At 35.8% G+C, this 12,532-nt stretch overlaps 1 protein-coding gene across 1 annotated transcript in view; it reads right to left on the bottom strand.

The window, feature by feature from the left end:
- Window positions 1-12,532, bottom strand: part of LOC140171199 (sorting nexin-27-like) — a 153,747-nt gene that overhangs the window by 12,702 nt on the left and 128,513 nt on the right. Inside the window, 2 exon segments of the mRNA XM_072194412.1 lie at window positions 1,736-1,899; window positions 2,385-2,460. Of these exon segments, the coding sequence (XP_072050513.1) occupies window positions 1,736-1,899; window positions 2,385-2,460 (240 nt within the window).

Raw genomic sequence — 12,532 nt, 5'->3', positions numbered from 1 at the left:
AGTTAATTTTGCGAGCACCTCCAATTCGCGAAATTAAATTCACGCGAAATTACATTTGTGAAAATACACTTGTAACTGGTGCCGACTTTGGCAACCCTAACTTAACCAATTAAATCTTGAATATTACTATTTTTAACCATAATATCGTAATGTTATGGCATAAATTATTATTTGTTAGTCATTTACCTTGTAACATCATTAACACTAACTTTGTTTATCATGACAATGAAGGATCATATAAATTTCCACATAAAACTTGCTGGAGGATTGATTTGCTTGTGTTGATACATTCAGTGCTTTGAAAATAGTGACTCTGACGTTTTTGGCATAAGTTTCCTTTCCCTCGCATCATTTGTGTCAAAATAACTTCTGAATGTTTTTAAATATTTTTGTCACACCTTAGAAATGATAAAAATATTATCGTTTAGTGTTGTAGGATGAAAAACTAAAGTTTTCAAACAAAAATATGTTTCCAGGATGTACAAAGGCATGGTGGGATATATCCAAAATGGCAGCCTCCATTGTAAAACGTGTTGGTCAAAAAAAAAAAAAAAAAATAATTTTCTTCATAGTTTGCATTTAAGTTTAAAACAGACATATTTCGTTTCTAAATTAATTGCAACATTCTGTTGGGTCAGGTAAGATGAAAATTCTACCCAAAAACAAGAGAAAATTGAGGTTATGAATTCGGAAACTTTGACAGGGAATACAGTGCATTTTAAGCTTCTAAATTTTTTTTTTTTTGATTAGAAAAATTAAATTGCCGCAAAAATGTGGCTTATTGGCTATTTGTGAAAGTTGCCGCGAAATTAAAGTGTTTTACAGTATGTTAATTACCAGGGACCATTTCACTCAGAATTAGAATTGATGGGCCATTCCAATTGAAATCCATATCACCCCCTATGGAAGACATGACCTTAATCTCCCACACAGGGGTGTGTATTTCAAATGGAATCACTCATTCAGGTAACCACATTTGAAATTCACCATGTGGAAGATTAAGGTCATGTCTTCCATAGGGGGTGTATGGATTTCACAAAAACAACTCACATTCACATTTTTGGTTATTCTATATAATTCAAGACCAAATTTAAAAAGACTTGTTTGCGTATGACGTCCTGTCAACTAGATCAAAAATGTCGTACTGTGCAGGTCAGCAACCAATCACGCTGCACCTTTGCCTTGACGTCAGACACAAACTAGTCTTTTTAGTTCGGTCTTTGATTATAGCACACACTTTTCAAATTTAATAAAAATCTCTTTTTAAAAATTAAGTATTTCACAGTAGAGTAAGCATCACTATCTGTTAAGTAGCGTCACTTTTAAATGAGCATATAATGCCGACATGCTGCTAAGCAACACTCTCTAAGTATAAAGAGATTCCTCTTTGGGGAAATCCCTTCTTGAAAATTTATGACCATGATGGAAATAATATGCTAATAATCGTGGTCTGATCTTATACGATCGTATAATTGGCTGTTCCAGTTGAAATTCATACCATTGTGTAGAAGATTAAGGTAATGTCTCATGTAGATGGATATCAACTGGAATAGTCCATTGTATAATGAGTTAAGGCAACTGTTGAGTTCAACCTGATTCTTTCTTTTGGGAAACTCCTTGCAATATTTAGAGCACACGTTTAATAGGCGTACGTACACGCAACACACACTTTGCACGTAGAAACTCGTTTTGAGATGACCGTGCCATCGGCGAATAGCATAAAGGTGATACCTACCTGCCAAAAAAGAAAGTTCATCGCAACCTCATCGTGATTAAGAAAGAGTTCTTGTTGCGGTGAGAAGACCCACTTGCGTAGTGTGATGCAACTTGTGTTATTATCTGTTGAGTAGTTCTGTATATACAAGTTGTGCGGGAATTCTGTGACGGCTAGTTTTCTTTCTGCATGAAATAAAACGGAGAAAGAATACAAAGGTAACATTTTACTTGAACCGGAGGTTCACATTGCAAACTTCAAGACAGGTTGACGAGGTGCATACAGTGTTATACCGGCAATAATGAGTAATTCGCAGCCAGTCAAACGGCACAAACAAAATTTCAATTCTGGATTTCTACATTTTTTATCATAAAAATAATATTTGCAGATGTATACTACAGTAAAGTTTGTTTTCAAAATGTTTTTTTTGTTTAACCCATGAGAACTACCTCCCGATTGGCCAAAAAGAAATTTTCATATCAATTGGCCCAATCAGCAACATTGTTAGAATAATTTCACCATGCAAAAAATTGGGGTGAATTATTTGCAAAGCTCCATTCTGATTGGTGATTAAAGTGAAGATATCATGTAATTGACCAATCAGAGGCAAGGTTAGATCGACAGGTAGTGCTCAGGGGGATAAAGATATAACCCTTGAATATATACTTACCAAAGTCTTCTTGAACTTCATACAAGGCAAAGTATTCAGCAGTTTCTTGCTCCATTTTTAACTTGTCTATGACAGCCTGTAAAAACAACACAGAAATGGAACAGAAGATTAAACATTTGAAGGTTTAATTGCATAAACTGGTTTATGTGCAAGTCATGTGTTTTATATTCAAGCCATCAAACTCAATTCATCAAATATCCCTGGGGTTTATGGTTCTGCACAACATTTAACAGGAAGAATATGTACATTTTTTAAACTGTCAGCTTTCTTTTTGGAAGTTGAAGCTTAAACGCTTGAAAATTTAATTGTATACTGGATACACAGTTTACATTAAAGCCATCCAACTCAATTCATCTGTGAAAGGCAAAGTGATGAGACAACATAAGTTTTTGCATTACAAGTCAGAAGTATTAAGATATAAGCTTAAACGTGGAAAATTTAATTGCATAACTTGGTTTATGTGTAGCATATGTGGTTTACTTTAACCATGAAACTCAATTAATCAAAATCTGCATTCTGCACTACATTTAATTGCAAGAAGAGGTACATTTCTTTCAAATGTCAGCTTTCCTTCACTTGTGTAACAGGTTCCTCTTTGTTTTATAAATGTTCCTCATCTAGAGTAACATGTCCCACTTTAAGTGGGAACTGCACAGGGCCCCAAGGCTTCATGGGTTTGATCAATTTATAGCAGTCCTAACAAAACCTAACAATTTTCTTCATTTCATTACCCAATTGAAGTTGTCCTCAAATGGAAACATATCTGTAGTTAGATTGATCACTTAACGGCTGTTTACCCAAACGTTGCATCGTGTTAAGACAATATTGCCTATTACGACTCTCATTGCGCTATTCTATTTAAAATCTACACACCCCCTGTGGAAAATTATACTGCCATATTGATTCCAGTTGCATTTATGTTCTATCCAGCTGGCATTTTTGCTAATTTTATGGTACCTTTTTATGTACCTTTATGTACCTTTATATGTACCTTTATAATTCTAATTGAAATTTAGCAAAACTTACCCGAAAATCAGAAAATTTTGTTTGGAATTGCAAAATCTCCCACCATTTATGAATGAAAATGGTTGTATCTTAAAAGGGTAAAACTGTTAAATTTAGTTGGAATCCCAAAATCTTCCACAAGGGGAGTATGGTTATCAAATGGAATAGCCTGTTTGTTATTACACATAACAGGCTACCAGGCTCTGAAAATCGTATTTTTCCAGCAGTTTTCTTATTCTCCTGAAATTATCTTCTCTCCAACTTACAGGTAAATGATACTCATGACTGCATTTAATGTCAACAAAAAACTAATTAAGTCTCTTTCATTTTTAATATCTTGACAGAATAAAGGGTAGAATCTGACTATTTCACAGGCTTAAACAGAAATTATCTTCAATAATTCTAATCATATTAGGTGAACAATTTCTTGTTGATCTGGAAAAAACATTCACCATCACTGGTTAGAAATGAGCCACTTGTTACAAGCGAGTGGAGTATAAACTCCGCTTTATGCTACTTATAGTCCGCAACTATAGTATAAACTCCGCTTCATGCTACATGTAGTCATATCATAATGCAGCACAATTTGACTATAATCGGTATCAGACTGATGAGAAAAGCAACATTGTTTGTGTTTGCTTTGGGCTTTATACCCAGCTTACGCATTTCAACTCCAGAACTGAAATTGTTTCCATTCAATACATTGGGCACTCTACATGGGAGTGAGGAACCACATCAATGTGCATTAATATGTACTAGCCTGCATTGCATACTAAATGAGTATAACACTATACTACACTGCAATGGGAAATGCCTTAATGTAACGTGACCCGATTGATATTGGACCACGCCCCTCTAAGATGAGTTGTAGGGGAGGATGATCCCGTGGGATGAGCTAGCTGTGTTTGCAAAGAGAGTTAAGAGACAAATTGAGACAAATAAAGCTGGCACACAAGAGGAATGGTATGGGTTCTATAGACCACTTGACATGTGACGTCATTGCCTGGTAGTACGCGCGCGAATTATTGCAATTTCCATTGTTCTTTGCCCTGCAGTGTGCGTACGCATTGTAGTTTGCTCAGGGCACGTGCATTTTAAATCGCCCGCCACATTTCATGTAGTACAAGAAAGCCATTGAACAGCGTAGCGGTTCGTTCGAGCATATCGATAGACGAGTCCCTTGCTTTTGTTGATAAACAATGCTCGAAAAACTGCAAGACCTATGAAATATGAATGCAATTATTGGCTTCCTCGACTCATTAAGATCAATGTATTATATTAAGAGTATGCACTGCAGTTTTTTAGTTCAATGACTAAAACTGGAAAAATAAGGTTCCTGTCATCCAACTCGCTCAGGGTGACTTTTGCTGCATATTGTAATGCAACGAACAATACTTGCACTGTCTCCATGTGATATTTGTGCCATTTAGATCTAGTCACTACACAGGGCCACATTGATCTGGCATACATTGATGTGGATTAGTATTCTGTGTAGTGTGTCACACTGCCTACTAGCAATTCCTTAGCATCTGCCGGAGGGTACTCAATGCCAAGGATGGCGGAAATTAGCATGGCATTCATCTGTCATAACACAAGCTAATATGATATGATGACTATTATAACATATAGTTTACATAGTTAATAAATGATTTCATCTTCCTATCAAATATTACACTGAGACTATTCCATCATAGACAAGTTGATAAAACTCTATCCATCATTGCTTGAGAATGATTATGAGGTACAGGGTGAGCATGAAAGGACTGTACATTCATGTGACACCCTGAAGTTCTTGTTTCACAAGCTCAATTAGTTCCAGCATCCTCTATATTTTGGGATTTGTTTCAGTATACATTATGTCTCTCAAATTTTCTCAATGTCTCTTAGTATTGGCTTCCTCTCTTCATAATTATAACCTCAATTGGAATTGTATTCTTATATTAAAGCTGATTTTCCAGCACCCTCAATAGACCTTGTTGTAGGTTTACATATTCGGGTCATGTTTATCTCAGCTTCTCTATTTCTTTCTATTCATAACTATTACAAAATCTTTCCCAGCACCCTCAATGAGCCTTGTTTAGGGCGCACAATAAAGTTTAAATTTAAATCACCTTGTTTTAGGTTCTCACCTCCCTCAAGTTCTCTCTCAGCTTCTCCCCATTTTTTCTAAGTTCTTTCTGTTCATAACTTCAGTTGGAATTATACACGGTTACAACAATATTATTAATGGTGACTTTCTTAGCACCCTCAATGGGCTTTGTTTTAGGATGCATGAAAAAGTTTAAATCACCTTGTTGTAGGTTCACACCTTCCTCAAGTTCTCTCTCAGCTTCTCTTTCTCTCCCATATATATCTCTCTATTCATAACTTCAATAGTGACTTTTCCAGAACCGTCCACAGGCCTTCTTTTAGGTGCACATATCTCCCTCAAGTTCTATCTCTCCCAGTACTCTCTTTTCACAACCTAAATGAGAACTTTTCCAATGCCTTCCATGGGCCTTGTTTAAGGTTCAGATTTCTCCTGAGTTCTCTCTTTCTCCTTCTCTTTTGCTCTCTATCTCTCTTCATATGTACAACCTGAACATGAATTGTACACCATTATAAAAGGTGTGTTTTCCAGCACCCTAAATGCCTCTGGACTCATACCTATCAATTGATAGAATAATACACTGTTAATATTCTGCCTTGCATTGACAGGTGTTTTAAAGTAACATTAGCTGATGTTAAATACCGGCTGGTTGGATACTTTATAGTTTCCTTCTTTAAGTTCCTTCCTCTCACTGTGAACCATTCCAATGGGTATATGCTGAAAAAATATATCATGATACTCTAGCTAGGGCCAGACAATATTGCTGGAACCATTTTACAACTGAAAATCAATGGGACATTTCTTTCTGGTCACATCCATTGCATCAAATGTACAGGTAGGCATGTGCTACTGATCATTTTTATCAGTATTTCACATAAACCCTAAGGAAGGGGTGCATGGGAGACTTGTTTTTTTAAGGTGGATACCATGCTCATGTTTGCAGTCACAAAATGCATACTAAACAAGTAAATAAGTAGAGAAAGAATCCATAAAAAGCGACAAGGTTTCACAGGGTTGCGCCGACTGACTGAAAAGGTTGTCCAGCTCCGTCATGTGTGAATCTGACTTTAACTAAACACTAAACTACCCACCCCGTATAACATAAGCACTAGATAAAAAGTAAGCCTATAAATAGTAGGCTATAATTTAACTTTGACCAACACACCCTTAATGATATCTTCTTCATTAATTAATATAATGGTTTAAACAAATCAGCAGCACCTACCATCAGAAAGATATTTTAATTAAAAGTATGAAGTTGAGTGGGTGATGATTAAAACATCTTTCAAAATGATAATCTGCAAAAATCAAATATTTTATATACAATGTAGCACTAGCTCCGTGCTCTGTGATATACTCCAACTAGCTTGGTCTCACCCTGGCGGGCTCGAGTGGCTGCTTTGCTATTCAAGGGCAACACGATCAGGGAACTGAGCCAGTTCTATGTTTTGTATAATACAATGTACTTCAAGCATGAATAAATGGTGACATTCATCTTTATAACCTTTCCTAATTAGAAATTTTTGTAATTTTTTTCATAATGAAACCCTTCATGCGAGGTATCTGTAATACAACTGATGGATGCAAATGAATGCAAAATTTATGTAAACTATGCTTATTTCTGGGCAAGGCGGATCTCTAGATGTTTTTATTCATTTGCTTCATGTTTCAATGATTTAAACTTCATTTTTCACATAATTGTGATTCATCTTTAGGCAAATTTTATGCAAAATGTGCACCTCTTTGAAGTCATCCATAAAACAGCAGAAGTTTCAAATCACACAAGAAAATAATAAAATATTATGGTATACAGTGTTACCAAAAGTAAAGTGCTTTGCATCACCCACTCAGCACAATTATGAGCATCAAAATAATTATACTAAAATATCTTGGTGTTACCAAAGTAAAGTGCTTTACATCACCAACTCAGCACAATTATGAGCATCAAAATAATTATACTAAAATATCTAGGTGTTACCAAAGTAAAGTGCTTTACATCACCAACTCAGCACAATCAATATAATGAGCATCCAAGAGACAATATGCAAGACTGCTCATTTTGATCAGTGCTGTCATTTTAAATTAATAAAGTAACTCCTGTAAGTTGTTTTGACAATATTTCCGCTACATGTTCATAACGTTATTGTGAATTTTTAGCTGATGGAGAGGCAAGGTTGTAACTTAGCAACTACATACATTATACCGGTGGAAGGTTAATTTTGCTCTCAGGCAGGTAAAATTTTCAGTACCAACATTTTCTTAATTTAAAGAAATATAGATCTCAGACCTGCCAACCTACCGAAGTCAGAATGAGGGACATTGAGACCAAAACCTTGTAAATGTACACAAACCAGATACCGACAAATTCAAAGACTTAAGGTGTGCAATACTTTCAGAATTCAGAGAAGGTTTTGCAGGTCTGAATTTATCACAATGGACTAAAGAGAGACTTAAGGTGTGCAATACTTTCAGAATTCAGAGAAGGTTTTGCCGGTCTGAATTTATCACAATGGACTAAAGAGAATGCTATATAGCAAATTTTAAAGAGATATTTTCATCATTTTCTGTTGTTCTTATATTTAAATTTGCCATCTGGATTAATTGTTGCAGACCAATCTAGATTCATATCCATCTTGTAGATCTTGTTTAAAAGATGCCATCATTGCCTTACCAAACATCAAAAAATTCCAAAAGCATATGCACAGGCAGGTAGCCCACATGATGTGATTGCATCATCATGCAAACAGTCATACGGCATCAGAAAGCTTGGCCGGGCATTGGGCAAGCTACACTCCCGTGGCAAGGTAGGCCTGTGCACGTCTCTGGCCCTGAGGGGTCGGTGGTTCAAAACCGCATCCGAGAAAAAAAGTTTTCTCTTATTTCATTCTTCCTTCCTTCTTTCCTTCCCCCTTGCCAAAAAGCAACTAGGGCATTAGGGTTAATCATATTACAGGGTGTATGTATGCAGGAGTCTCTTCAGTCAAGACATGAATAATGGATGAGCCTTAGAAGACATCGGGTCGGGAGTACAGCCTAAAAGAATGTGTACTTGATCTGGATTAACTGGTGCAGATCATACCCATCATGTATGTAGATGGCTTGATGCCATCATTAATTGGTTCATGACTCTTCTAACTGTTTATTTTTCAGGTATGTGTACCTGAAGCCTCTTCAGTCAAGGCAGGAATAATGCATGAGCCTCAGAATACTTCAAGATTACAACCTTAATAAGAATGTGTATCAGATCTAGATTAATTGGTGCAGATCAATCTAAATTAATACCCATAATGTAGATTTGATGTCATCATTGCCCTTTTTGAACTGCTTATTAATTACAGGGTGTACGAGTACATGTCTCTGCAGTCAAGACATGAATAATGCATGAGCTTGAAAGGACATCAGGAGTACACCCTAAAGAATGTGTACTAGATCTGGATTAATTGGTGCAGACATAGACCCTGGTGCAGATCAATCTGGTTCCATAACCATCATGTAGATAGTCTCTTATTAAGATGCCATCGTTGCGCTTTAAACGGCTTATTAATTATTACAGGGTGTATGCGTGCTTGAAGTCAAGACATGAATAATGCATGATGAGCCCAAGAAGACATCAGGGGTTCAACCTTGAATCTCTAGTTTGATCAAGGGTGGATATTGTCACATACAGTTATTTGAACATGTAATTTTACTCATTTAACTGTTACGATGTGTTTGAGGATATAACAAGAGCACCACTGGTGCTGTAGCTCATTTGTTATGGGTTATGGTCAGGAATACCATGCGTAGCTATGTATAGCCATGCATAGATATGTATAGCCATGCATAGCTATGTATAGCCATGCATAGTTATGTATAGCCATGCATAGCTATGTATAACCATGCATAGTTATGTATAGTCATGCATAGCTATGTATAGCCATGTATAGCTATGTATAGCCATGCATAGCTATGTATAGCCATGGATAGCTATGTATAGCCATGGATAGCTATGTATGGCCATGTATAGCCATATGTAACCATGTCATCATAGCCATGTATAGCTATGTATACAGGGCTGCCAACTTTGAAAAAACACATTTCAGTATTCTCAAAATCACCATAGTGCTGTGATCAAGCACAAATCAGCATTTTGAAAATATACTTACGGTTCTCAAGATATTTATTTATTCAAGGCATTTATTTATTTGTACCTTTTGCTTGTCTAGTATCCTTTGATTTTATTTTGTTTAATACAGTTTTGTTTGTATATTTAATGTCTTGGATGCACCATCGGATAGATGAGTGCCACTGATGTAAAAGCAATTTCCAAATAAAAACTTGAAACTTAAAAACTACAACACTTTCATGGTAAATGGCATGCATAGCTATGAATAGCCATGCATAGTTATGTATAGCCATGCATAGCTATGTATAGCCATGCATAGCTATGTATAGCCATGCATAGCTATGTATAGCCATGAATAGCTATGTTTGGCCATGTATAGCCATGCATAGCTATGTATAGCCATTATGTAACCATGTCATAGCCATGTATAGCTATGTATAGCCATGTATAGCTATGTATACAGGGCTGCCAACTTTGAAAAACACATTTCAGTATTCTCAAACCTCAAAATCACCATAGTGCTGTGATCAAGCACAAATCAGCATTTTGAAAATATACTTACTGTTCTCAAGATATTTATTTATTCAAGGCATTTATTTATTTGTACCTTTTGCTTGTCGAGTATCCTTTGATTTTATTTTGTTTAATACAGTTTTGTTTGTATATTTAATGTCTTGGATGCACCATCGGATAGATGAGTCCCAGTGTTGTAAAAGCAATTTCCAAATAAAAACTTGAAACTTAAAAACTACATCACTTTCATGGTAAATGAAATGATTTAAAACAATTAAAATTTTGCACACACATCTAATTGTCCTGACTTCATATTTCAAACAAGTGCTCCTTCAATCTTCAGAACAGGGAAAGGCCACTAGCCTAGTGTTTACCCCCAGCACTTCCCTGTTCAGACTTTCTGTTTGTCTGTTTTGTAATGTCAGAGAGGGGTTGTCATGGTCCCATATATACTGATATACCGTACTGACGCGAGTATAGTCCCACCTTCGAGTAAAGTCCCACCCCAAATTTTCGAAAAATTTCAGAAATTAAAAAAAAAAAAAAAAAAAAAAAAATTAAGATGTTTTGTATTTTTAATATGAAAATTGATAATTTATATTCATGTCATAGTCTATTAATGATTTCAAAATGCATTAAATTTGAATGCATTTTGAAATCATTAATAGAGTATGACATGAATACCAAGTATCAATTTTCATATTAAAAAATATAAAACATCTTGAATTTTTTATTTTTTTTTAGGTCAACCATGAATGATCCTAGCATTTAGGTCTAGGTCCAGGGACACTACAAAACCGAAAAAATAAAAACTTAAAAAAAAAATAAAAAAACCCAATTTTGAAAAATGTTCACCCAAAAACGGGGTGGGACTATACTCGCGTCAGTACGGTACTGGGCACTGTAAAAGTGCCAGTCAAAAGGACATTTCACCTTGAGTAAATGTTTACATAACTAATTGGGTCAAGATGTGTGATAAGTGTAAATGAGTGAGATGTTTGTTCATAGTCAGGGTTGCCAACCAACAATTTGGTAGCCCAATTAGTTCTGATTTGGGAGAATTTGAGACACTATTTGCTCATGGCTCGTGCACAGAAGTAAGGGCCTATAGACAGCACAAGCCCAATTGGTGCTTTAAGCAACACTGAAAAGCAAACATTGTAGCCGCACTGAAACAGTAAAGTTCAACATCTCTTTTACAAAATCGCCAGATCAAGGAGTTTGTACAGTGTTTGTAATATGAAAAGCACCACAAACAGTCTGCATAGGAGACTATTCCATGAAATTTGGTAAACATTTTCAGTAACAAAATGCTCCAAAAATGACACTTTCCGTCCGAATTTTCCTAGCTAAATAAGTAACAATCATGAACAATCATGGAAAGATCGCCCCCTCAAATTACCAGATCCATTGCTCAAACGATGTAGCAAGAGAAAGAAAAAAACATACAGAAATATGGACTATGCCTATAGTGCATTGCATTTACGCAATGAGCTAAAAATGGGTTTAGAAGTTACGATGAGTTGTTACTGTTTGTGATACCCACCCTAGTAAACATATTGACTTGCACAAAAGCATGGCACTCCACCCAAGTACAAACCCCCTGTGGAAATGAAATGTCCCTTTTAGTGCACATATAATTTTAGCACAGATTAGCCACAGAAAATCAAAAATCGTAAGACAGAGAAAGACAGAGTAGTGTGAAGACCATCTAGACACTAACTACAGTAAGAACTGTTGCTTCTGTACACAAGAAGTTTTCCTAACTACTCCAAGCATTAATAGATGAATAGATCAATTTGATGGTAAAGATAAGGCCAAAAAAACAAAGGTTTGTCTCAAACATTTTGCAAACAAAGCTATGTGCTATGCTTTTTTTCTGCTCAAATCTAAAAACAAGCTAAGTGCTAGACAGGATTTTGTGTGGAGTGAGTGTGTGTTTTTAGCCCACTTTTTCTAGTGTTTTGCTGCATTTTTTTCCAAAACTTAAACAACATGGACATAATTGCATAGGCCTATGTGCTAGAATGGCTTTCACATGCTAGTGCTTCTTTTTTTTTCTTATAATGTTCCCTCATAAAAATTCTGTTCCTTCTGTAAGTGGCCAGGGCTATCATGTTTCCTGTGGCGTAGCAAAGGGGAAGCTGTCCCCTGTGGAACACCCCGAATGCTGGCCACCAGAAATTTTAAGATTTGTAGGCCTTTGTTAGGCCATTTTTGACTATTTTTGTCAAATGTTGCCCCTCTAAAAGTCACCTCCCCCCCTCATCTGATGACATCCCTGAAAAATAATGCCAAGTATAATCATAATGATATTTTTTTACTTATATATTCAGCCATTTTAATTATTCTCACAGTTACATTATTTCACTTTCAAGTTTGCATTCGATCTCATGCAAATTGTCTATTCAATTGCTATTCAATGCTATTCAATGC

This window comes from Amphiura filiformis, chromosome 15 (genome assembly GCF_039555335.1).
Source record: "Amphiura filiformis chromosome 15, Afil_fr2py, whole genome shotgun sequence".
NCBI classification, from domain to species: domain Eukaryota; kingdom Metazoa; phylum Echinodermata; class Ophiuroidea; order Amphilepidida; family Amphiuridae; genus Amphiura; species Amphiura filiformis.
The sequence above is the reverse complement of the archived record's forward strand: the minus strand, read 5'-3'. Positions and strand labels throughout refer to the sequence as shown.